Genomic DNA, 27,880 nt, shown 5'->3' with positions numbered 1-27,880 from the left:
CCATCTCATCTGATTGCTTTGTTTACATATAAACTTGATATTCACATCCTTTGTAAGTATCTTACATGATTTACCTGTTTTAGTTCTTTGTTATGTTCGTTTTTGACATTTTGTAGCTGGGAGAACCTTGAGTTACTCTCCACTGACTGTGGCGTTCATGTTTACATGAATGACAGGTATTAGTTGGTGCATTCATGAGGTGAAGACATGTGTGAGCTAGCGAGCACTTTGGCCTTTTAGTCGGTTTATTAGGATTGTTTAGACTCACCTTTTATTGTATTGTCATTCGAGGGATATATTTTCCTTCACCTTGACTATCACGTTTGTATAATTTAAACTTTATTTCCGCATTCTTTGTTTGTGTTTGGTATTTTAATAAAATTGCGCTTTAAATTTGAAAATTTTCAAAAATTCCCTATTTTCGCTTGAATTTATAAGTTATATTTTCCGCTTTATCGCGGGGTGTCACATATGAAAATGTTGTGATATATGGTTGGTCGATATTAAAAATGGTCTCACATATGAAAATTTGACGGTCTATTGCTAGACGGAAATTCGCCTTAAACCTACTTATAATTCAAGACGGAGCTTTATTATTATTATTGTCGCTATTAATATTATCTGACTAGAATACGTACTTTTATATAAATTAAGCTTTAATAAAAATTATGTTTAAAAGGTATTAATTAAATTAAATAATTTAAAAATATAAAATAAGGTAATTAACGGTAAATAAGTTTTAAACGTCAAAATGAGAAATTTGCGGGTGTTACAGCTCATATACTTCAAGTGCAATGGTTACTTAGAACATTTTATGGGTTACATTGCCTGGATGATAGTGATGACATGATCATATGCATCAGTAGCCTCTGCACCAGCTAGGACTTTTGTAGCAAGCCTGGTTGCACATGGAACTTGAACATAATCTGTCTGTTCCTCTTGGAAAGTAGATTAATAGGCAGTTATAGTCTTGATGAGTTTTGTCACAATAACTTAAGAAATCAGACCTAATTCAATTTAATAAGCATATATACCATCACACTTTATGCCATGTGTTACTGGAAGAAGAGGGTGGCATTGAAGATTAGCCTTCCAACTTCCAAAGACACGCATATAAATGCTAAAGCAGAATTGAACACAAGTAAAGTCATCAATGCTACCACCAAGATGCACCTCCTTTAACAAATCAAAAGAACATGATAATTGAAGAAACTAAATGATAGTAAATTGAAGAAAAAGGAACAAACAATTACCAGAACAATCATAACTATCCCCTGACCAGTCTCCCCTGCTGATCTCCCTCAACCAGATTAGCATAAACCTAATTAAGACAACCGCATATCAATATATTGAATATAAACATCAGGAAATGGTTATGCTACTCAAGTAAACACATAATCTAGCAAGACAATGACGTATACAATGAAATTCGAACACGGTAGAGTTAAGTTAAATCTCTAAAGGAAAATTTAGTCTTCGGAATTTTCTTAAACCTAGAAAATATTTAGTTAAATTGTTTCCTACAAATTCCGAGATACTCTATAACAATACACATTCGAGTCTTGGCTCTGCCCCTGGTAGTACTTTCAACGTCGAGGGTGATAATTATACTTGAAAACGACGCATAATAAGAGAAAATATTAAAAATAGCAATTAAAAAGTACCTTATTGTCACTAAACCTTCATGCATTACAAATTTGGTCAAAAAAACTCTCTTTCCCTAGTGGCTCCTCTCCTTAACCCTCTCATTATTGTTCGTTAGCTTAATTAACAACTTATGACGCAATTTCTTTTTTATTATTGTTCGTTAGCTTTAATTGATTCGATTCACGATTCCATTTTCAATTGATTAGGTTAATCTGATTCTCTATCCCCCTAATCAGGTTTCCTATCCTCTTTCCTTCTTTTTCCTTTCTCTGATCTCTCTCCACAATCACACCTTTGTTTACTTTCTTTTCTTTCTCTTCCACCTTTACTCTTTTTTTCTGGTTATATCTGGTGTTGGTGTCAAGTGTCAAGACTACCTATCAAAATCATATGTTCCAAAAGCATAGCTTACACAAAATAGAACAACCAATCTCTTGCGATTTACAGGAAGTATTTGTTGCAGTAGGTGCCCTTAGCACCAATGACATCCAGGGAGCACCAATGTGAAGAGAGGGCTAGCAAGGGTTGCCACCCCCTTACCAATAAAGGATATGAATTCATTGCAGGTATACAATTTTGATTGTAAAGACGCAATTCTTGACCTCTTATGCATAAGGTGCACGCCTATGCCTCATTGCCTTACAAAAACATCACACATTTTAAACATAAGGTCTGAATAATTGTAATACCTTTGGGTAAGCGCAATTCTCCAGCTGTTTGCTTCTTGACAGGCATCTTTCATTTTAAATCCTCAACATTCTCTTAGCATTTTCTAATTGTTACCTTGAAAAGATTGATCCTCTTCCCTACAATATGTCAAATATGTAAAATTCTAGCTACAAGAGACGACATTTTGGAGCAAACTACTCTCAAACAATATAAAAAAAAAGGGGATATTCTGCCTGGTAATCTCATGTTATTTTTTATTTTCTATATGGTAACCTCGTTTTTAACAAAAACACCTTTGACTGACCATAATTCATGATCAAAACTTCTGAGAGCGGCGATTTTTTTTTTCAAATTGACCGATTTTACGAGATCTTTGATCTAGAAAAAAAAAAGATTTCAGTTTCTGAACTCGTGGCAAGAATTACGGCTAGTCAAACTTTAAGTTTTGCCTGATCGTACCGCTTTGTAGCGGTTCCGAATGCGATATTTTTTTTTCAAATTGACTGAGTTTATGATATCTTTGATTTGAAAAAAAATCGGCGCTTTCGGAACTCATGGTTGTGAGTTATGGCCAGTCAAAGGCGTTTTTGGTGAAAATGAGGTTACCATGTAGAAGATAAATAAACACAAGGTTACGACGTAGAATATCCCAAAAAAAGTCATATCAGGAGATGTTTAATCTATTGGTTCACATAAGAAATTCCTTCTGCAAGAGGCATAAAAAACCGCCACCGCAAACGAAAAGCAAATTATGTGAACCAATAGATTAAACATCAACATGCAAATAACTGTTTGTCGAAATGGGCCGTGTATTACTAATCTCTTTTTTGCTGATGATATGGTCCTTTTTGGGGAAGCTACAGAGGAGTAGGCTTTAGTGACGAGATACGTTCTTGATAATTTCTGCAACGCTTCAGGGGAGAAAGTTAGTGAGGCAAAATCAAGAGTCTTCTTCTCGTCTAATACCGATATTGATACTAGGAGTTCGATCTGCAGTGCTCTAGGTTTCAATGAAACGGATGATCTCGGGACTTCCCTAGGCATGCCAACTATTAACGGTCGTGTTAATAGGCAAACTTTCGCTCATCTCGAAGAAAAAAGTAAATAAGAGACTTGTGGGTTGGTCCTCGAAAAGGTTATCTTTAGCGGGAAGGACTACTCTAGTCCAATCGACCTTAAGTACTATAGCTAATCACAGTATGCAATCGGCTAAAATTCCAAGGTCCGTTTGCGACTCCATTGATTGAAAGTCACGTCGTTTCCTATGGGGAGGAGATGATAATAAAAAGTCCATTCATCTTATTTCGTGGGAAAATGTGCAAAAACCGAAGTCTATTGGAGGCCTGGGCATTACGTCAGCTCGACAAGCCAATGCGGCGTTTCTCACAAAGCTTAGGTGGCAAGTTTTAACTGAACCAACTAGTCTTTGGTCGTGAGTTCTCAGAGCCAAATATTGTAGTAGTCGATGCGATATTGATATTTTCCAACCTAAGAACAACATGTCTAATGTATGGACTGGTATTGTGTCACAATCACGAACCATAGTAAAAGGAGCAGTTACGGCCGTAGGAAATGCACTACAACAAATAAGGTAATTGGCGACCATATAAGGCGACTGAGAACAGTCGCCATTAAGAATAAAGCGACTAAGGCCCGTCGCCCGCACTTCGTAGCTAGGTTTAGTCGCTTTTGGCGACAGGCCTTCGTCGCCAATTTTGGCGACGGAATTTTTTTTAAAGCGGGCGACCGAAATTCGTCGCCAAAATTGGCGACTGTCATTAGTCGCCTTTTTAGCGACTGTCATTAGTCGCCTTTTTAGCGACTGTCATTAGTCGCCTTTTTTTTAAAGCGTTTGTCTATACCATTTGTAACAAGATGCTCTTCTACTTCAATGTCAAATAAATATTTTAAGTTTTTACATTTAGTACAAGGACACCTAAGTTTATGTTGTTCCAAATCATATGAATCTTGACATCTAGCAAATTCAATAAATTCACGAACTCCCTTTACAAATCTAGCGATAGGACGTTTCTTCTTATCTACTCTGTATTCGTACATCCAGCTACGTTCAGATCTCTTCATTTTAATCTATAAGCAATATATAGCAAACTAACCATTTTAAATAATAATATTTAATTTCAACAAAAAAAAGCAATGGTTATCTCATCCTCCATTTTATGCTAATTTCAAGATTTCAATTGGGTCCTTATCACTCCAACCTAAACCCATCAATGTACGTTTCAAGTCACTAGCAAACACACATTTGTGAATTATTAATGAGAAAAAATTAGAAAGAAATTACCCTTAGTTCTCCAAATACACAATGTGGAAAAGATACATATTCCACATATGTATTCAGAGAACATTGGAGAAAATTGCAACCAAATTCTTTTCTCATTAATAAAATCACAACTATGTGTTTACTACTTAAGTGACTTGAAACATACAAAGACAGTCCCAAAATGGGGACTATTCAAGAATTGCTCCTAATGAGTAATTCTTGAACGGGTACTAGGTCATTATATATTAAACAAGTTGTCAAAATTATAAGGCAAATTTATACAATCCCCTAATCAAATGACATTACTAATTTAACAAATTTATACATCATGCTCATTCTAACTTAATTTGGTTAATTATAAGGCAAATTTATACAATCCTAACATTATACTACCTTCATAAAACTATACTACCTTCAACAATACTACTTCAATATTACTAAAACTAAGTTACTACCTTCAATAATACTAATATTATCAAGATAACCTTCAATTACATCCCCTAATCAAATCACATTACTAATTTAACAAAAACCCCAATTTCTAACCCTAACTCAAATTAATTAACAAAAATGCTAATTAAATTACAACTACATACATTAATAAGCATCACTAATGTATAAATTACAACTAGATACTAAATAAGCATCACAACTTAAACAAAATATGAAGGATTGAAGTAATTAAATCGATTTGAGTCGAAAACAAACCTTTATTAAAAAGAAAAACAAAGGGTCGGTAGTGATGTGGTGATGTAGTGTGCGGATGGCGGCGGCGAGTGGTGGCGTCCGGTGGTCGTTGTAGTTGGTGGTGGCGTCGGGTCGTCGGGTTTCTTGGCGATTTTTTTTTTGGTTGATGATAGAATGAATGAAGGGGATGGGGTGAAGAAACTGGCAAAAAAAAAATAAACAGGCGATTAGCGACCGTTTTTGGTCGCCAAATTGGCGACGGGTAATGGTCGCCAAATTTGGCGACTGTTTTCGGTCGCCAAATTGGATAATATTCGGTCGCCCTTGGATTTCATACGGATTTTTGGATAAAAAGGTATAGTCGCCAAATTGGCGACGGGTATTGGTCGCCCGAGTTTTTTTTTCTGTCGCCAAATTGGCGACTGTAGCATGTATGTCGCCTTTGTCTTGTTTTCTTGTAGTGATGGCAGGAGAACTCTTTTCTGGGATCATGCTTGGGTTGGCGGAGAGTGTCTGAGTGACCGTATTATTGCTCCTATTCCCGTAGACATTCTCGGTGCTATCGTAAGCGATATGTGGTGCGAAGTCTCAGGTTGGAAGTGGGACCTATTTTCGAACTATTTGCCTCAAAGTTCGCTTCAAAATATCGCTCACCACCGATCCAGAGGCTTATGATACGTTATATTGGCAAGGTTTATCTTCTGGAAAATTTTCTCTTAAATCCGCTTTAGGCTACACTACTACAAAACTCGTTATGGACATCAGTCGATGGACATTGGATTATCTGGAAAACCGATGTACTTAACATGCACATCAGTTGTTTGCAAAAAACTGATGTGCATATAATTATATGTACATTGGTTGCGTTAAAAAACACATGTCCATTATTTCTGATTTTAAAGGACATGTGATATTTAATAAAACCCATGTCTATATAAAAGTCATGGCATGGAACATTGCATTTAACCGATGTGCATCAAAAATGAAAATTATAGGCAGCAAAAATATTTGCCTCACCGACATCAATTATAATTTCGACTACATACATTCTTCCAAAAATTCTCTCCCTCACTACTAGAATATATAGAAAAGAGATCATTAATAAATAACCAAGTAAATACTTAGATGGTTTCTTTTCTATAAGAAACCATTTTTCAATGGTAAATGGTTTCTTATTAATATCAAAGAAATCATCTACTAAAAAAAAAAGGTTCTTTTAGTATTTAAAATTAAACCGGTAAACCACATCTCCGTCTTCCATATTTCCCAGTCCTTACTCCTTAATTCCTTCTGAAAACTGTAACCCTCTCACTCATCTCACAACTTCCATCTCCTGAGTACCACAAGCAGCCGCCGACCATAAACTCGTCGGTCGTCGTTGACTTTGTGAGTAGCCCTTTCATCTATCACCGGTATACTCTTAATTAGGGCACAGACGCTCAGCCACAGTTCAATCAATTACAAGGGTTTTCCCCATATCTCAGATCTCAACTTTTAGTTTGTAAAATCAGATCGGTGAGTTACATAATCTCTATTTGACTTATTAGCAGTAAATTACTAGTCGTTTTCTCTAATTGTAAGTTTTAATGGATTGATTCTTTGGGTTCTTTGACTGAAATCCCCAATTACTCAAACCCTAATTTTAATTTTTGTTAATTTCATTTTCAGCTCTCTTTTTTTTCTCGTCACTTGTATGATTACTTGGTTGTTAATAATTAATCTCTTAATGGCATTTATGGGTCTACCATTAAGTGTGATTGAAGTAATGCGTCCAGGTAAAATGAACATACATACGGTGAAGCATGGTGTAATAAGAATAGTAAACAATGCCAGATATTTGAAGTGATTCATTATTTATAATATTTGATTCAGTTTGCTCAGTAGTGCCATGCGTTTCATGAATTTGGATCCAAGGCAAAATGTTGTAATGTTGGATTGTCAAAATGGCCAATAATTTGTTGGCAAATGAACACAGAAGTATAGCATGTGCAATAATTGATTCCTTGGATCATATGCTTGATGGCTACCAAGTCTTCTGTTCTACTTTCTTATTAGTTAAACATTCAAATTCAATTCATTTTTAATGGAGTTCTTTTTCTAGCAATAATGATACACTCATGTGACTTTTAGTCATTTGTTTTTTTTGTTATATTCAGCTTGTTACAATTAGGAGTTTATAAAAGGAGTTCAATGCTACATAAAGGTGAAGTAACTTACTCCTTTTGATTATGTTTATATGTTGATCTAACATAGCTTCATCTAGATTTTGTGGTCATACATGGTTAGATCTACTTACTACTGCAGATAAAGGTGAGATTGCTCCCTCTCCATTTTTCTCATGCCATATGGGCAGACTATGCGGGAAATGGGAGATCTACTTACTACTGCAGATAAAGGTGAGTAACTTACTACTGCAGATAAAGGTCAAAACAGCATATCCTATTTTATTTATTCTACATTGTGTTAAGTTGTTTGTAGTGGTAAATGTTTTGCAGGCACAGTGTTTGCATAGCATATGGGCAGACCATGCGGGAATCTCTCCGCAACGGGTTTGATAGTTGCACGATTGTCCAAAGGCTTGTCTGTTGGCTAATGGGAATGGGAGAAATATTATGTGGTGACTCTGATTGATTGTTGGAAAGTTCTTGAGCCTACCCACTCTAATCATCATATTGGTAAGGTGGCTTACAAAATGAATTATGCTTCCTTATTAGTTCTTGAGAAGTTTCTTCTAATTGTATGAGTTCATTTGTAAATTGTTCCTAGTACAGATCATATGACAATTTAGTATTACATATGATGAGTTTTCTTTTGTGAATGCCCCAGGCCCGTTTTGGATTTTGGGTTTTCTATGCTTGTACATATTCGCTATTCTCATATAAATCCCTGCCTCCTAGTTACGAGGTTAAAGTTTCCTGTTATATTTTGCACCAATTTAGTTAATTGTAATAAGCTCATAATAGTCTTTAATGGCGGATTGCCTAGTGTGTATTATGCTCATGCTATATTGTTATGGGAATGGGAGCTTCAGCAATCCGAGTTCCTTGATATGTTTATAGGTCTTTGTTGGAGGCCATTGCTAGTTGAACCGAAGATGAGGAAAAGAGATGGTGTTACCCATTGACCCATTCCCTACCTTATCGCTTACAATGGCATATTTAATTCCTCCTGTTTTTACTGCTGCTGGAGCTAATTTTTGGGAAAATGCATCTGTTTATGAACCTTCAGGAAAAACCCTTGTCGGTATGGCGTGTTTAAGCGGCCATACAGAAATGTTCCAAGCTCCTCACATTCCGGTGAGTGTATTGCTAGTAGTTGTGATACTTAAAATACAGTAATGTATGTGTCTCGTTAGTTATATAGGATCTTCTATGTTGATATTTTGTTTTCTCGTTAACTTTGTTGTGTTGAACCAGATTCTCTTGGTAATATGCCCAATGGGAGATGAGCAAATCTGAGGCTGCCAAGTAGTCTTGTATCTTCGGCCTTTTTTTTAAACAATTAGTTAGTTTACATATCGGTTTATATTTTTGTATAGGTTAGTCGTCTAAGTAAATTTGACACATTATGTAGGTGATTTTTTTTTGTAATTGGCTTTGGATAACCGATTGATTGTATACAGATATTTTTTGTTGATTATGGAATCATTTTGCATTGTCATCATGTGTACGACTAATATGGGCAATAGCGTAATATTTTTTTTTTATAAAAAATAATAATTATAGACATCGGATTTTTGCAAAAAACTGATGTCCATTGATCAACTAGATATCGGTTTTCCTAAAAATCCGATGTCCATTGATCAAATAGACATCGGTTTTCCTAAAAATCCGATGTCCATTGATCAAATAGACATCGGTTTTCCTAAAAAACCGGTGTGCAAATTTTAATGGACATCGGTTTAAAATCCGATGTCCATTAATCCATAATGGACAGGACCAAACTCTACATCGGTTGTGTATCCGATGTCCATATAGCGAAAAGTCCGATGTCCATCACAAGTTTTGTAGTAGTGCTATCTTCGAGACACCACTATCACGAACGAAACCGAACCCATTATATGGCGTATTATCTGGCGCCTACCAATGCAGCAGAGGGTCCGTATGTTCCTTTGGCTCGCGGCTCATGGTCGTCTCATGGTCAATGTTAATCGTGTTATACGGAATATAGGAGACGACCCAATGTGCCCAAGGTGCGGTGAAGAGGAAGAAACGACCGAACACTTGCTTCGTTCATGCCCAGTTTCGAAACAAATTTGGGACGAGGTGGGTATTGATGGTAATTGCAGCTCCTTTTATAATCCTCCGTTCTTCAAGTGGCTAACATTGAATGCAAGTATTGAAGTTCTTACATCCGCACATGATTGGCCTCTTTATTTCGCCATTACTTGTTGGTGGTTATGGAAATGGAGGAACAATGTCGTCTTTGGAAGGAGTAGTGAAAACCCGAATAATCCAAGAGCTTTTCTTTATCAACAATTCGAGACGACAAAGAAGGCCTTTGACAAATATGATATTTTTATCCCGGAATCACGAAGTACTAATGTGGAAATTTTTGTTCGATGGAGCCCTCCGCCTCACGGTTGGATTTTACTCAACACAGATGGTGCATCTAAAGGGAATCCTGGACTAGCAGGTGGCGGTGAAATTTTTAGAGATGAGACGGGTAATTTTATTACAGCTTATTATTTCTCATGCGGAATTTGTACTTCCATGAAAGCGGAATTAATGGCCATACTCACCGGGTTGAAATGAGCTAAAGAGCTTGGTTTAACAAGGATTCTCGTCCACATGGATAATAATCCCTGTATAAAACTCGTCTTGGAAGAGCAACTGGTTAGCAATAGCTTAAAATTCATCATCAAGAGCTGCAAGGAGTTAATACAAGATGCGGGACGGATAGTGAAACTGGAACACACGTATAGAGAGGCTAATCGAGTTGCGGATTACTTAGCAAATGTTGGGGTCATCTCAAGCAACAACCCGACGCATTTGGAGGTTCCTATGAATGAGTTGCGTCCTTTCCTTCGGGGGGATATTTGGCTGCGTCCTTTCCTTCGGGAGGATATTTTTGGGGTTGCTATTCCCCGTGTAATAACAAATAATTAACTTTCGGGCTTTGCCCTTCATTAAGGCATTAGCAATAGATGAACCTCTAATAGGTTTGTTCTCATGCCACATAAGTTAGGAGGCGTTTGGTTACATACGGGAACTTACAATGCCTAGGAAGTGTCATATCACAATTTTAGAATTCATGTGAATTAGAAAATGTTGTTTGATTATATGTAAGCATTGTAATTCATGTATGCATTCCACTTACCTAGGGGGATCTAGGTAAGCAACTTCCTCCATTATGGAGGAATTGGAATTCATGGGAAGTTTCAATTCATATGAATTGAGGTAACCAAACAACCTACCCATTTTGCAATTCACATGAATTAAAGTTCCTGTGTAATTTAGTGGGCAACCAAACGACCCCTTAGTATACAAACTCATTTTCCTACAAACCTCATCCCAACAATAAATAAACCTCTTTAAGGTTATCACATAGCTCATTTCTTCTTTCACATTCTCTCTCCACAAACCTGGATACTATATTGTAACCCCTCTCAATTATGAACTCAATACTCATGTCCAACAATAAAAGATTTGTAGACAAACCTCTAAAATAATTAACACATCATCTTATAAATCTATTGACAAACCTCTATTACTATTACCTCTAGTAACAAAAAAAAAAAAAAAAATAGTAGCGAATAACCGCAATGGAAGTCGCCAACTATTCCTACGAAACCCTAAGCCCACTACTCCCCTCCCCCTCCGCCACCGCCGCCGCCACCACCACCTTCTCTGGTGAAGATACCTTTGAAAACTACGTCGTATTTCGCAACCAAATATCTCTAACCTCATCGGAAACTCCCGCAGCCGCTACCGATGACGCCACCGTCGATTTTTTATCTTTCAATGTCGACACTACCTCCGACGAGATCTCTCTCGCACGTGCGGATAATTCGTCGAGGGTGGACAGAGAGAAGAATAAGGAACCGGAATTAGAAGTAGAGAGGACGCTTGAGCAAGGCTGGTTTCGGTCTGATTCTCAGTTTAAGAGTCCCATGCTTCAGCTTCATAATGGTTTGTTGCTTTGTTGTTGTTTTTTTTTTTTTTTTTTTTTTTTTTTTTTTTGTGCGATTACAATGGTTTTACACAAGATTAACTGTTTACGATTGTTGTCGTCGATGTTTCTTTATTGGTAGGAAGTGATATGCAGTTGATTTAATAGTGCCGATTTACGAAAGATTGCTGTTTTTTTTTTTTGTGTTTTTTTGTGTTTTGTTGTTTAGGAGGTAGAATGCATGGGAATTGGTTGTAAAAAAATGGATTTTTAGGTTTATGTTTAGGTGATGAAATGCATCTCCATTGTGGAGGTTAAAACATTGGAACATTTCTTTTGAGGGTATGATTTTATCTCACAAGTTCGCGACTTTGGAGACTAATAGGTGCCTTTGTGGTTTATGTCCGAGATTATATTTGGTTTAGTAATATACTCCTATATATGGAGTATGGTTTTGTAGGAGGAGCGGATTTTTTATTTATTTGATAGCTAATTTTCAGCTCAAAGTTTCAGACTTTTTTTTTTTGTGTCTAGTGTTTGAGGGAAAGTGTGTTTGAATTGTAGTGAGGATTGATCAAAGAGTATGGCTTGATGTGCACTTTTGAATTTCTACATGTTTATTCTACTTCGTTGTATATGGTCATAGTTATAGGTGAGCTTTTGTGGGAGATAAACTTTCGTGTTTGTGTTTTCAATGACTTTTTATAGTTGTTATGTGAATTTGTCATTTGGAATGGAAATTTAATACAGGAGTTCTGTCTTGTGATCTGAGGGTTGACTCATGTCGTATGTGATAGAGTGATGTATGTCTATTGTTTCCTGGTGAGAGGTTGGATGAAGAAGAAAGTTTTGGTCTTCGTTTATGATGGTATCAATGCCTTCAAAGTTAAAAATTTTGGTGGGATTGAAGGTAGATGTGTCATGTGGGACTATTTAGTTCATACAAGCTTGTAGATATTTAGGTAAATTTTATGGACTGTTCCATGTTTCTCGAGCGTGTTATATATGCATTATTTTGGCAAGATCGTAGCTGGTGGTAGGAATGTAGGAGACCCTTGACTTGACCAATCCCATCATTTGTCTGATGCCAGCTCAATTACAGTCCTTAGGCATTGCGTTATCTGAAATACCACCTCCCAGTTAGTGTATATTAGATTTCGTATGGGTTTGACCGTTTGAGGTGGATCAGAAGCAGATTGGTAGCGGAGGAAGGCAATATTATTGACTATATAACCTACTTTATCCAATTTCTGTTTATTTTGCAAGAGCTCGCGAGCTTAGGGCATCTAAATATAATTGCTGCTGCAAAATTTAAGTGCATAGGCTTGTAGCTGGAAATGGTCACTTCAGTTGCATCAGAAAGATCTACCGCTTAAAGGATATTTAGATTGACCTCCACATCTTTTCTTTTCTTCTTTCTTCGTTGATGTCGTCTTGAGGAGCACTGAGAGCAACTGCAGTGAGAGAGAAGTTCGTTTATTTGTCGTGTTATAGCTGTAAAAGTGTCGAATGCATACCAAGGATATATTAGGTAGAGTAATATACTTACTATATATGATTTCATAAAACGCGTGGATTTTTTATTAGTTAGCTAGTTTTCAGCTCAAAGTTTTGGACTTTTTTTTTTATGTGTTGTAGTGTTTGAGGGGAAGTGTATTTGAATCGTGTGGCGTGATGTGCAGTTGTGAATTTTTACATCTTTATTCCACTTCAATGTATATGGTCATAGTTATAGGCGAGCTTTCTGGAGGAAAGAAGTTTCGTGTTTGTTTTCTCAATGACTTAGTTGTATGTGAATTTGCCATTTGGAATGGAACCGGAAATAGTGAAATACAGGAGTTTTGTTTGTAATCTGAGGGTCGATTCATGTCGTTTGTTATAGTATGATGTATGTCTATTGTTTCCTGGCGAGAGGTTGGATGAAAAAGAAACTTTGATCTTCGTTTATGACGGTATCAACGCTAAGTGAAAATTTTGGGTGGGATTTGAAGGTAGACGTGGGGCTATCTAGTTCAAACTTGTAGATATGTAGTAAGAGTGTAAGACCTTTGACAGGGAAGAATTGATCAGTGCGTCATTTTAGATATGGAATTTGGGATGCTCTTTGTAAATTTATGGACTGTGTGTTCCCTTAGCAAGATAAGTTTGCGTTATTTTGATAAGATCGTAGCTGCTGCCTCGCTGGAAGGAAGGAGATCTTGACATTATCTAGCCCATTATTTGTCATATGTCAGCTCATTTGCACTCCTTGGTCCTTGGGCTTAATTAAAATACCACTTCCCAGTTCCTGCATCTTAGAGTTGGTATTGGTTTGAGGTGTACCAGAAGCAGATGGGTAGCCTAGGAAGGCAATTTTTACTATAACGGTATAACCTACTTTAGCAAATTTTTGTTTATCTCGCAAGAGCTCTTGATTGTAGGTTAGCTAGATAAAAGTGCTGCTCTCAAATTTTAAGTGCATATGCGTGTACATCGCAAATACTTCCTCCGTTCCATTGAATTCTTTACGTTTGCTTTTTGGGCACTATTCATAAGTGAGGAGAATCTTCAATGCAACTTCTAATATATAACATAAAAGATAGTCAACTGAGCGCTTGTTTAAATTGTCTTACCAAGTGCATTATGAATATCAAATTTTTATTATTTTTAGTAATATGTAACTAAAGATATGAACAAAAGAAAAAAAGCATTGATATACGTGTAAAAAGTAAACTAAAGAATTCAATGGAACGGGGGAAGTATTTAACACTATAAGGCTATTTAAATTGGCGTCAACATTTTTTTTTTCTTTCCTTCCTGGATGTTGCCTTCAACAGTTGTAGCAACTATAGTGGGAGAGAAGGTTGTTTATTTGCTGTGTTATAACTTGGGCTACGCATGGAAGAAAGAGACTAAAAATATTGAATACACATATGCTTAACTAAGATCCTTAATCTCATCATTCAATTCTCAGTCCCATTATCATACTTCACCATCAAGCTAACTTTATCATCTGGACAATGAATACCAATGGATGTTTGTTTGTTAACCATATGCCTCTGGTTTGATTCAGAGATACTGGACTTCTGTGATTTTCTCTCCCCAACTCCAGAAGAAGGAAGGTCAAGGAATTCAGCAATACAGCGCGTCTCAGATGTTATCAAATATATATGGCCCAACTGCAGGGTATTTTTACTTCACAGCTACATCTTTTCCTTCTGCTGTGCGTTCTGCTCTCTTAAATGTGTGCGCTGTGTTTTTTAATTGCAGGTAGAGGTTTTCGGGTCATATAGAACAGGGCTCTATCTACCTTCAAGTGATATTGATGTATGCATTTATGCTTTCAAGTTTATTATTTCCTCTTTAGGACTAATTGTTTTCTGTTTGCTTTTTATCACAAGCTCCTGCTTTTCATATCACCTGTTTGATTACATATGAAACAATGAACTATTCCGTATCTGAATTAATTTTGGGCTTTGAAGGCAATATCCGAAACTAAGTGATTATTTCCCAAAATGCATGGATTGTGGTACAATTCATATACCCTTCAACTTTATCTCGGGATACATAATAAAGGAGTTAGTTTCATCAGTGCAGTACTTGTACCCTGTCACATTGTTCTTACCTGAGATCCGAACACATATCTGGCTATTTCACTCTTCAAAAGCTTTGAACCACCCCTTTTTAATCCTTGTATTTCCTATTGAATGCATAAAAGACGGAGTTTCTTTGGTTAAAGCTTTTTTCTCAGTTAGTGTGGGCTGAGTTTTCCTCAGTTAATTAGTCAGTCCTGAATAGGCTTTTATTGTCAATTGGAGGTCTTATGTTGCTTGTAAATATTAGCTGCCTTTTCCCCTCTGATTTTACTTGTATCCTTGCTGTGATGGAGAAGTTAACAAGTATTGTCATTCAAAATGCCCATAAGCTATTTGTTGGTGACTTGGTGGATCTGTTTTTTATTAGTGTTTAGAGTAAATATAGAAAGTACTATTGTACTTGGCAGAACTGTTTCTCCCTTGTAATAATATTTGCTGTGTTCTATTGAGTAACAGTGAATCATATGATAATGGTCTTGTTATTAAGTGTAGGTTGTAATTTTGGACTCAAATAATGGATATTACATGTATGTTGTTATTAAGTGCAGGTTGTAATTCTGGACTCGAATATTAAATCTCCTCAAATTGGCTTACAAGCACTTTCCAGGGCATTGTCACAGAAGGGTATTGCCAAAAAAATACAGGTGCGTGCCTTTTTAGTAGGAAGCATGTCTACTTTAGTATTTTGATATGATTGCATAAGCGTATTGAGTAAATCTGACTTGCAGTTGTGTTTAGGGACACAAAGCCAGTAATTAAGGACACTTTGTTGTGTGTTGTGAAAAGACGCTCAAGAACAGAAATGGAAGATGGCAACATTAGGAAATCATACGGAGTGAAAAAAGAAGCAAATTCTTGAAAATAAAATGTAAAACAGTTGAAATGATATGATTAATCGCCACCTATCTTTGGGGATGATTAAATTGTGATTAGCCTTTAAGTTACCGCGTTTAAGTCTAATTCTGAAATTTTTCTCACTTTTTTTTTTAATAATTTGAAACCTGATCTGAGTACTGAAGCGATTTAAAATAAAGAACGATGTTGTTGCATAAGAGTCTTGAATTCGTGCCCTCCAAGACGAACGAGACGATTGTTGTAGCGATATTTGACTAAAAGTCCTCCGAAGCATTGAGCCAATGGGTTGTTTAAAATTAAACGCCAATCCAAATATAATTTTAAACAAGATTTGAAGTACCTTATCAAATCGGGATTTTGTGATCAAACCTTGATCGAGTTTTATGAAATTTTATTAACTTGAATGAATAAAACTGAAATACAACAATATTATTTATAGTTACTAATTACGTATCTAACTATGAGTACGAAAACTAATTTAACTCGACTGCTTATTCTACCGACTACTAAACTTCCAATGGCACACAATTTCCTTATTATATTCCTCCTAGATAATGCTAAATAATATCTAAAACTAGTCGAGCTACACAACACGCCATAGTTCTCGTATGTGAAGGACTCCAACGTTGCTTCTTCTGCCGAGCATTGATCCCATTATCCAATATAGTATCAAAACCCATGGGTATCAATCTCATACCCACCTCCCTCCTTAAGTATGGAAAACCCATATCTTCTTACGAGTTTGAGGTATGGGTATGAGACCCTCATTTCTGTCAAACTAACACTTGATAAGTTGGTATGGGTTTGGCTCATTCCAAACCTGTACCCCATGCCTATATTGGGTGAACCAAACACCCCCTTAGTTATTTACCCTTATATGACTTATTTTAGCTAAAAGGACACAACAAATATCTGCCATAAAACAAATGTAATAGTACTGATAAATATATTCCTAAAATGAATAAATAGTCTGGCTAGAATAGCTCAACTAAACTGAAGTTTAGGGTCCGTATTGTTGAGGACTTTGATCGGTCATGCCATTGCCTTGGTTGATTATCCAGGCGTCTCCTGCTGGTCCATGTGCAAGCGCACGCAGCTGCATACTCAGCCTAGACAGCTCTTGTTAGTTCACTTCTGCTTCTAGTGCTGTGTCAAGACATGCCAATTATGTATTTTCGCATCATAGCTTGCTCACTGTTGCTTGCACCGTGATTCTCCTTTGTGACGCAACAATGTCTGCACTGCATAGGTCAGGTCTGACAATGAAGCGTTGCGATCCAGGACCTACGTGTTTCCCCTTTGCTTGTGTCATCCAGCTGCCATGTATCACTGTCACGCCATCATTGGCCCTTGACTCTCAAGCCTATTTCTTGATCCCTCCCTTGACCCCTTCCTCTAGGAGTAGCTTAGGCATGTGAACGTGTCACTAGCCAGATCTCGTTGAATATGCATCACCTCACTAGCTTTGATCACTTGGACCATTGTAGTACTTGACCTTGGATTATATATGTTTGTTCAGTTGTGGCTCTTCTCGGTGTTATTCTCTGGAGAAGTTTTCTGTGACTTAGTTCTGCTTTTATACTACTAAAGAGGTGCTGGCTGGTTACTTTTGGTTTCATCAACCATAGGAGACATCAATAAATCGAAAGTAACTTTGAGTTTGGAGTGCTCAGGAATTATGTCATACACTCGTGCCTAGTCTATGTTAGCATCCTTCTATCAAGTAACACCTCACGTATGTTTGCAATAGTATCATTATATGATTTACAAAAGTTCATCTACAAGTTTCTGAAAACCTTAGGTGAACTTTTACAAATTTTGAGGTAGTGGTCTGTTTTTTATTACTCCCTCCGTCCCAATCATTTGTTTACCTATGATTAAAATACCCCTTACAAAGAATAAAAAGGTAAACTAATGATTGGGGGACGGAGGTGAGTACGGACGGAGGCGAGTACTCACCTCCGAGTCGTTGAAGCATGTTTTATAAAACTCAAAACTTACCAGGCAAGTTATCTGATGTTGCCTAAATTTGTTACCTAACTTCATGTACTCTTTTTTTTTTTTTTTTTTTTTTTTTTCTTTAGATAGAAGATAGATAGTGTATGGCGGCTATTCACAGATACAATTATATTAACATACGATGGGATTATATTAATAATATTATATGCCTTAATTGCAATATTTTTAAAAGGCATCCTTTTTAAACTTCACTGTTTTGTGGTTTCCTTCTCTAATACTAATTTGTGTACCTCTTCCTTCTCTTTTCCCCTTCATTGGTGATACAAATACGTGTGAATTAATTTGCGATCAACTGCGGAGTGGAGAGAGTAAGGGGAGGAGAGGACCGAGGATTTTCTGAAATGCTGTAATCTTCTCCATTATTTTATGGCTGGGTGTTGTTACTGTTGTATTTATTGTCTATTGAATGATAAATGGTTGTGTAGGGCATAAACCATAATAATTGAGGACAGTTGACCAAACTCTTTGACTTGGTTCTTTTTTCATCTCTTTGATATTTATGTATTTGCGTTCCTAATGAAAAAATTGGTGTGCAGGTGATCGGCAAGGCTAGGGTGCCAATTATTAAATTTGTGGAGAAGGTGACTGACGTTCAATTTGATGTTAGGTGAGGGACTGAGTATTATATCTTCTTGAAATGAGTGCATGTGTAGGTTTTTGCTTTTGATTTGCTTTTACATTATTAAATTGTAGTGAGATTGTTGGATATTTTTTTTGTAACTTCTTCTTTGTTCTGTATCTGTAGATCTCAATTATTTGTCGAACGAAAATGTGCAATCTGTCATAACCAATTTTGTTTCTTCACTTAGTGGTAGAGAAGGGGAGGGAAGGATGGGTTTGTGAGGTGTAAAGTCTTTTGTTTAATTCTTGGCTTCCTCTTGTACATCAGACTGTTTGGCTTAGATATATCCTAAAGTACTTTCACAAAGAACTGTTTTTTTTTTTTTTGGAATTTTTAACGAGAAGTTGTTAGGGGTCAGATTTCTTTAGAGATCTATATATCCTAAAGTACTTTAACAAAGAACTGTTTTTTCTTTTTTTTTTGGAATTTTTGACGAGAAGTTGTTGAGCGGTCAGATTTCTTTAGATATCTAGGATTTATTATTCAAAAAGATGGGAAGTTAGACGGAGATGTGGCTCACAGTATTAAAGCGGGATAGTTGAAATGGAAAAGTGCTACAGGTTTTTTATGCGATAAAGATATGCCCCAAGGATTAAAGGGAAAATTTTATCGCACGGCGATTAGGCCTGCCTTACGTTACGACTCCGAGTGTTGGGCCGTGAAACATTGTCACATTCAAAAGATGAGTGTGGTGGAGATGCGTATGTTCAGGTGGATGTGCGGCCATACAAGGAAAAATTGATTTAAGGAATGAGGTGATTAGGGAAAAGGTGAAAGTGGTGCCAATAGAGGACAAGATGTTGGAAAACCGACTAAGATGATTTGGCGATGTGAGAAGGAGACCAATGGACGCACCAATTAGGAGACCTTGGGAATAGAAAAGGTTGCTAGGCGTAGAGAGAGACCAAAACAGACATGGCTGAGAGTGATACAGCACGATATGAGATTTCTCGGGCTTGATGAGGGAATGGTGACGGAGAGGGCAATGATACATGTGGATTTTTAGTATTTGACGTTATTTGAAATATTTAATGTTTTTATTTAATTTTTAAAAATTTATTTGTTCTTTTCGGATTTACTACACCTTTTTACCAACTACTTTCTTATATATTAATACTTGGTTCACTTTTAAAGTATTCCGGACCCTTAAGTTTTACTTCGGTTTTCAAAATCGTTTAAATCTTTATTCTCGATTTAAATTCTAAGTTTTTATAAAAAAAATCCGGACTTCGATTTTAAAACTATAAGTTTACCTGACTTTTGTATTATGTTTCACTCCCCTTTTGTTTTTCACTTTTTCTTTTCTATTTTTTTTTCGCATTTTGAGGTGTGCGTTCACCCATGGACGGTTCTAAAAGTATGATTCATCTCAGTCGACCCCAAATCATTTTGGGATTAAGGCTGTGATGTTGTTGTTTTGACGAGAAGTTGCAGTTTATTCTTAGTGAAATCATAGAAAGGGTAAAGCCTACCATGACCCCTGACAAGTGAGAAGTTAAATGAGATGGAGAAAATGGGAAAAAGCTATTTAAAAACTTGTGAGCATGACACTTGAAATCTGGAGTGTAGCATGAATGTATCATGTATGATACTTACACTCAAAAGTGAGAATTGCGAGGTTGACAAGAAAAGCAACAAGTAATATGCCTTTAGTCGGGTTGTAAAAGGAAGAGTTTCAAGAAAAACTTCATCCTTTGGTAAATTAGAATTCCGTTTCTACTATTATGTATACGAGGAAGCTCCAAGATGTGTTTTTATTACCTGAATAATTTCAGATCTTCAACAACAACAACAACATCAGAGCCTTAATCCCAAAATGATTTGGGTCGGCTGACATGAATCATCCTTTCGAACCGTCCATGGGTGAACGCACGACTCAAAATGCGAATAAAAAAGAGAAGATGAAAAACAAAAGGGAAGAACGAAAATGTAATGGAAAGTCAAGGTAAACTTAGGAGTTTTAAAATCAAATTCCGGATTTCTTTTATAAAAACTTAAAATTTAAATCGAGAGAAAAGATTAGAACGATTTTTAAAAACGGAAATAGAATTAAGGATCCGGAATGAACCAAGTAAAATCTATAAGAAGTGGTTGGTAAAAAAGTGCAATAAAGGAGAGAAGAATAAATAATTTAATTTCTTGAAATTAAATAAAAAACACTAAATATGTCAAAAACATCAAATACTAAAAATCCACATGTATCCTTTCCCTCCATTGTGCCCTCTCCGTCACCATACTCTCCTCAAGTCCCAGAACTCATATCATGCTCCATCACTCTTAACCATGTCTGTCTCGGTCTTGGTCTTCCTCTACCTCTAGGGACCTTTTCTGTTCTCCAAGTCTCCAGCCTCCTAACTGGTGCGTTCATAGGTCTCCTTCTCACATGGCCAAACCATCTTAGTCGGTTTTCCATCATCTTGTCCTCTATTGGCGCCACTTTTACCTTTTCCCTAATCACCTTATACCTTAACCGATCTTTCCTTGTATGTCCGCACATCCACCTCAACATGCGCATCTCCGCCACACTCATCTTTTGAATGTGACAATGTTTCACGGCCCAAACTATAGCAAAGAGAAAAGGACTAAGTGCGGAACCTTGATGCACCCCGATGGTAATAGGAAATTCTTCCGTTCTCCCGTGCGAACACTTGCACTAGCCCCCTTATACATGTCCTTTATGAGGTCAATATATTTTCGCAACACACCCTTTCTCGCCAAAGTCCACCAAAGTACTTCTCTTGGTACCCTATCATATGCCTTTTCCAAGTCAATAAAAACCATATGTAAGTCCTTCTTGTCCCGATGGTATTCCATCAACTGTCTCATGATAAAAATCGCATAAATAGTCGATCTCCCGGGCATAAATCCAAATTGGTTATCCGAGATGTCTACACACCTCCTAAGCCTTTGCTCAATTACCCGCTCCCATAACTTCATCGTATGACTCATAAGTTTAATTCCCCGATAATTGGAACACTCTTGAACATCACCTTTGTTCTTGTACAAAGGGACAAGAGTGCTTCTCCTCCAAGCCGATGGCATCTTGTTGCTTCTCCAAATCTTGTTGAAGAGCATGGTTACCCATTCAATCCCTTTCTCCCCGAAGCACCTCCAAACTTCTATGGGTATACCATCCGGTCCCTCTGCTTTCTTTGACCCCATCTTCCTTAACGCCTTTCTAACTTCACTCTTTTGTATTCTACGCACAAATTCCCGATTAACCATGGTTGGTGTTACCTCTACATCCCCAAAACCTTGTTCCTGATGTCCATTGAATAAAGTATCAAAGTAAGAACTCCATCTAGCCTTTATTTCGTTATCCTAAACCAGAATCTTGTCGTCCATATCTTTCACACACCTAACTCTTCCAATATCTCTCGTCTTTCAGTCTCTTATGCGAGCCAGTTTATAGATATCCTTCTCTCCTTCTCTCCTTCTCTCGTGTCCAACCTGGCATACACTTCTTGGTTAACTTTTGCCCTCGCATCCCGTACGGCCTTTTTAGCGGCTCGTCTAGCCTCCTTGTACTTTTCAAAGTTCTCATCACTCATGCATTTCCCCAGAACCTTATAGCATTCACGTTTAGTCTTTATCGCTTGTCTCACCACATCGTTCCACCAAGATGTGTCCTTACTTGATGGTCTATTCCCTTTAGATTCCCCTAACACCTCCCTCGCCAAATCCTTTACAACATGCTCCAATTTATCCCACGTTGCATCAATATCTTTCTCCTCGCAATCCGACCAAATATCGCTACTTCCAACCTTATCCAAAAACGCTTGTTGGTTTCCCCCTTGTAGCTTCCACCACTTGATCCGTGCCTCACCGATTATCTTTCTCTTCCTCAAGTCTCTCTTACCCCGAAAATCAAGAACCACTAGTCTATGTTGTGTTGCGGCACTTTCCCCGGGTATGACCTTGCAATCGGTGTACTCTTTCCTCCACACATTCCTTACCAAAAGGAAGTCAATTTGACTAGCATTTCCTCCACTTCTATAAGTCACCAAATGAGAATGTCTTTTCTCAAACCAAGTGTTCATCAAACCAAAGTCATATGCCAAAGCAAAATCTAATGTCACTTCTTGCTTCATTTCTCTCCCCGAACCCAAAACCCCCATGAATGTTCTCGAAGCCAACTTGACTAGTACCCACATGCCCATTGAGGTCACCACCAATGATCAATTTCTCTCCAATAGGGACTCGTTCTACAACCTCTTCCAAATCTTCCCAGAAGGCTCGTCGAAAAGAAGCATCCAAACCTACTTGAGGTGCGTAAGCACTTATAATCCACCACCTCATCCCCTTTCTGACAAGCTTAATGCTCATAATCCTATCACTCTTTCTCGATACTTCTACCACATCATCGATGCAATCTTTATCAATGACAATACCCACTCCATTACGACTTTTGTCTTTACCCGTGTACCAAAGCTTATAACCCCAAGGCGCTATCACCCTTGTTTTATCTCCGACCCATTTTGTCTCTTGTAGACACATTATATGCACTCTCCTCCTTTTCATAACCTCCCCTACCTCAGCTAATCTCCCTGTCAAAGAGCCAACATTCCTAGTACCAAAACGTAACCTACTACCCTTCCTAAAGTCATGTCCTGATTTCTTTACCCGCTCTTGACCATGCTTCCTAGATCCAAACCTATTTGACACCACACCCATACTTCGAGGTGGCGCGCCGCTTTTGGGCGACGACCTAACAACCCTTGCAAATTTTTCACTACACCCAGGTCTAGAAGATGTAGCGCACCCTTGCCTATTTGACACCACCCCCAGATGTAAAGATGGCGCGTCGCTTCCGGGCGACGACCTAGCAACCCTCACATACTTTTCACTACACCCGGGTCTAAGAAGTGCAGCGCATCGCTTCTGAGGAGACGCCCCAACGATGTTCAAATTCCGATTCATGTCCATAAAATGTGACTATGTTTTTATGCTGGCTGCCACAGACCTACCGCAACCCTCCTCCTTTATCCTGGCTTAGGACGGGCAGTGAATGCCCGAAGACACTCACAGGCGGAGTTAATTTCAGATCTTCCTTGCAAAGAAAAATTTGGGGGGTTTTCCAGTTAATCGTAGGTTCAGTTTCACTCGTAATATAGACAAGAGTAGTTCGTTGATAGTTCGCCGCACATTACTTCAATGGATACAAGTTATTTGTCAACGATCTTCGAAACCAGTAAGAGGTATTTTTCCTTTTACAATTTATCATACGAAGGATCCCCTCATCAAAAGTTGCATGAAGACAACGATACGAGGCCGAGCCGAATTGTCAGATCATGGTTTGAGATCCCTAGTTTATAAAATTATTTTTCTTTGGTTTCTAATAAATTCGTTTTCGATTATAGATATCCTTGTAAGTGCCGTATGACGTTCTATTAATGAATTATTTCTCTATTTCAAACATTCTAAAAGGATCATTAAACTGTGGAAGTCCTTGCTTATCACCTAGAGATGGATTTCTCACCCATTTTTAGACATTTAGTAGTATGTTGTTTATCTGAATTTTTATTTACTGATGGATCAATGTATATTTTTTTTTCTGGTGTGTAGTTTTGATGTGGACAATGGTCCCAAGGCTGCAGAGTATATCAAGGTGAGTATGTAGGTCTGTCTGAAAAGTTGAGTTCTTAGTTACGCTGTTATTTTGGGAGGATATTAATTTTTTTTCTTTTTTTTTTGACGTTGCGAGTCTTGTAAGTAGTCATGATTACGGATTCGCTTAATTGCCTAACGAATAGTTACAAGACTTAATTAGTGGATTACAAACTAGCCATGAAGATAATCCTTTATTATCAATTTTGTTTGTTGTGTTGGCATCGTGTCTTCGTGCATTCTGATGTTTGAATGCAATGTACAAATTTTTGTCATTCTCAATATCCACTGCAGTCCGTCTCATCAACCAAGCTAATTTTTAATCTCTCTCCATGCTCGTCATTTCAGTTGCGTAGCTTAAATCTTGCCGCACAAGGATTTTGAATATGCAAATAAGTTTACACTGTATTCATTTAAACTTTGAAATTTGAACAGTCTGAGTATCGGATGCTCTAGGGCCTCCAGATGTTCGTGGATTGTTAAGCATGTAGCCATTCAGTTTCCAACTTTTTTGGCTTACAGTTGGGTATTGTTTCCAGGATGTCATTTCAAGGTTACCTCCCCTCAGGCCTCTTTGTTTGATTCTTAAAGTCTTTTTGCGACAGAGAGAGTTAAATGAGGTAATGAATAGTCTATACTCTTATTAACCTTGTGCTTTTGTTGGATTTGCTTGGAGGCGCTTGTTTTGGCTTATTAATGTTTTTTTAGGTTTATTCTGGAGGAATTGGGTCTTATGCACTGCTCGCCATGCTTATTGCTATGCTTAAGGTATGTAAATCTGTTGGTAATATACTTATCAAGGAGACATTTTCTTGTTGTACTCTTTGTCTTCTTGGGGCTTGCTTGGAAGTTGGGATGGAGGTACTACGAATAAAAACAAACGGATAGTGGAGGAGATTGGTGGTAAACGGTGGTAGTTGAGGGTGAGAAGCGGAAGTGACGGGAAACTATTACTTTCATATGGGGTACTGCATTATCCTTGGGGGAGGTGAGTAACTATTGCTTCCCTTTATGGACTAAGTATTACCCTCTTTGTCTCATTTTTACCTTCACCACTAGTCACTACCACATTCCTCCATTTTCTTCTTATTTTTATCTATATTACCCTAGTAACAATCACCCCCATCACAAGCAAGCCCTTAGAATGGAAAATAGGAGGTAAAAATGCAAATGCTTATAAAAAAAATGATTGTAAAAGAATTGGTTTGTGTTGTCAAACATGCTGTTTCTTATCATTTATGCTTCATACGGTGCAGAGTGTAAATGAAGGCCAACGGTATCCTGAACATAATTTGGGAGTTCTGCTGGTAAGTTTTTTTTAGTGATAAGAGTTCTTTATTGCGACAAAAGCCCTTAGTACCACTCTAAACAAACTTCTCTAGAATTGCCACTCTTGAACATACTTCAGATGCAGAAATGCCATTCAGTGACCTTTTAGCCTATTACAACAGGAAAACCTGTTTTAATATTTATTAATTCTTGAAGATTCAGTAGTATTTGTAAAACCTGCAATTTATTGCAGGGAAATGATCAAATAATGAATACAAAAGCTCTAAACCCAATATATCATCAACCAAACAGGATGACATAACCCAAAACAATAATCTCATGTTCAAATTTCTGTACGCTTGTTAATTTTCATTGTATAGGTGTGTTTGCCTTACACATATTTAAAAATATATGTTGATTCTTGAAACAGGTGAAGTTTTTTGAGTTTTATGCCCATAAATTGAACACTTGGGACGTTGGCGTGTCGTGCAATGGAAGAGGAACGTTCTTTCTGAAAAGCAGAAAGGGGTAGGTTCCATTGCCTGAATCTGTCTCTATAACAATTCATATTCTACCTTGCAAATTCCATAATTGGCTCATTTTTCAGTGCAGTTTCTTGATATTGGAAGTTGTTTATTCCCCCCCCCCCCCCTGTTTGATTTTTCTGCTTCTGCTTCAGGTTTCAACAAAACGGAAGACCATTTCTTATATGCATAGAAGATCCACAGGTGAAGCTTCTGTTTCTCTGTTTTCTGGATGAGCTCACATAACATTGTTTGTGTGTCTGTTTGATTATGTACATTTATTTCTAACATCCCTCCCCCCATTCTACCTTTTTCAATGCACTGCCATTTGATTTGATCATTCCTTTTGATTTAACTTGTGAGCACCTTGTTGTGGTCTACAGTCTCCAGCAAATGACATAGGGAAGAGCTCTTATAATTATTTCCAGGTTTGTTCTCTTCTTTGAGTGTCTTTGTTTCTCCTTGCTTTTCTTTCACTGTTTTCTATTTGTTATATTTCTGTACTGTATGTTGGGGTCTTCTTTAGCTTTTGCTAAACTACTCTTTAATGACTGTAAATCTGTATTCATTTGATACTTTTATTTCCTAGAATTGTTCTCAGTATAGTAGGCAGGTCATTTGACATATGAGAATGTTCAATGGATGGTTCGTAATAATGTGCTAAAAGGTCCAGGGCACAAAAACTTGAGTTGACAAAGTACAAGAGCTTGCATTTGTTTTTTGGGCGATACAATGCATCCTTTAAATCATATTGCTATGTATAAATGTTGTGTTGGTAAATATTCAAACATATTAGGGTCTTCTTTGGCTTTGATAACTACTCTTAACTGACGGTAGACATTTGATGCTTTATTTTCTAGAATTGTTTTCAGTATAGTACGTTGGTCATTTGACATAAGAATTCAGGGCACAAAAATGAGCCCATTGCATTCAATAAGTTCACATGCAGTTGACAAAGTATGAACGCTTTGGACAACACAATACACCCTTTGAATCATTACATTATATCTGACTCTTGAGTCTTGACACTCAATCAAACATCTGTATTAGCATGAAGAGCTTTTGTGAAATCTTAATGCAATTGCTGTTTTGTTGCCATCTTGGTTTTTATCCCATGTCTAGTAATTTGTTGAATTATATTTAACCTTTGTGTTTGATTCTTCAGATAAGATCAGCTTTTATGATGGCTTACGCCTCTTTGACGAATACGAAGGCCATCATGAATTTAGGCGCTGACAGGAGTATACTTGGGACCATTATTAGGCCCGATTCTGTTTTACTTGAGCGCAAAGGAGGGTCTACTGGCAATGTCACCTTCAACAGCTTACTCCCTGGAGCCGGTGAAGTTGTCGATTCGGAATACGATGAAAAACAGGACCTTATGTGTAATTGGCGGCTTGATACGAACTATGAAGAAGAACCCCTGCCTCGTGGCGGAGACGGATTTGTCGAGAGTAATGGAGGGTCTTCCCCTGGAAAGAAGAGGAAGGCTTCAAAATCAAAGACACCGGGAACGCCCAAGGAAAATGGAAATTGTGAGAAGTTTGATTCGGAGGAAAATGATTCAAGAAAAGATTCAAGAAAAGATTCAAGAAAGGAAAAGAAGAGGTCCAAATTTTCATAGAACATTAAGAAACTATCTTGCCATTAAAATCCACAATCAATGTGGCGTCGGGTCATGTGATGTAGAGGTCAAGCCGGTGCTCTCAAGACGATAATCTGCCGTTAATGCCAGTGTTATCTCTACAAAACCAGAGTTGCCAACTTCAGGTTGGAAAGATTGGGGTATGTGTACGAAGCATATATGCCTTTGCTGTAGTATGACTAGTATCATACTGACATACTCCCAGCCTACTTCTGTAATTTAGTTGCCAAGCTATTTATTTGCCATACAACATAGTACTAGTTGTTGACAGGAAGCTGAGCTGACGCAAAATCACAATGTAAATTTCACCACTTGTGGGGTTTTCGCCCGTTTATTCATCGGTAGTTTTATCATTTGCAATCATCAAAA

The 27,880-nt window shown here is 37.4% G+C and overlaps 1 protein-coding gene across 1 annotated transcript; it reads left to right on the top strand.

Annotated features, from left to right (window-relative positions):
* The first annotated feature begins 11,003 nt into the window (after positions 1 to 11,003).
* LOC141633766 (uncharacterized) lies at positions 11,004 to 27,880 on the top strand. The gene is made up of 13 exons (XM_074446179.1): positions 11,004 to 11,415; positions 14,448 to 14,560; positions 14,645 to 14,701; positions 15,519 to 15,614; positions 18,381 to 18,451; positions 24,032 to 24,074; positions 24,613 to 24,693; positions 24,782 to 24,841; positions 25,330 to 25,380; positions 25,773 to 25,870; positions 26,022 to 26,070; positions 26,250 to 26,294; positions 27,032 to 27,880. Exons 1-13 carry the CDS (start codon positions 11,049 to 11,051, stop codon positions 27,488 to 27,490), a joined length of 1,590 nt encoding a protein of 529 aa, XP_074302280.1. The 5' UTR covers positions 11,004 to 11,048; the 3' UTR covers positions 27,491 to 27,880.

This window comes from Silene latifolia, chromosome Y, assembly GCF_048544455.1.
Source record: "Silene latifolia isolate original U9 population chromosome Y, ASM4854445v1, whole genome shotgun sequence".
Taxonomy (NCBI): domain Eukaryota; kingdom Viridiplantae; phylum Streptophyta; class Magnoliopsida; order Caryophyllales; family Caryophyllaceae; genus Silene; species Silene latifolia.
Note: the sequence above shows the minus strand (reverse complement) of the source record. Positions and strands in the feature narration are given on the sequence as shown.

Coding starts and splice junctions, on each gene's coding strand:
- LOC141633766 (XM_074446179.1), top strand. CDS start 11,049: ATGGAAGTCGCCAACTATTCCTACGAAACCCTAAGCCCACTACTCCCC. Junction 24,075..24,612: donor AGGCTGCAGAGTATATCAAG/GTGAGTATGTAG, acceptor TATTGTTTCCAG/GATGTCATTTCAAGGTTACC. Junction 24,694..24,781: donor GACAGAGAGAGTTAAATGAG/GTAATGAATAGT, acceptor ATGTTTTTTTAG/GTTTATTCTGGAGGAATTGG.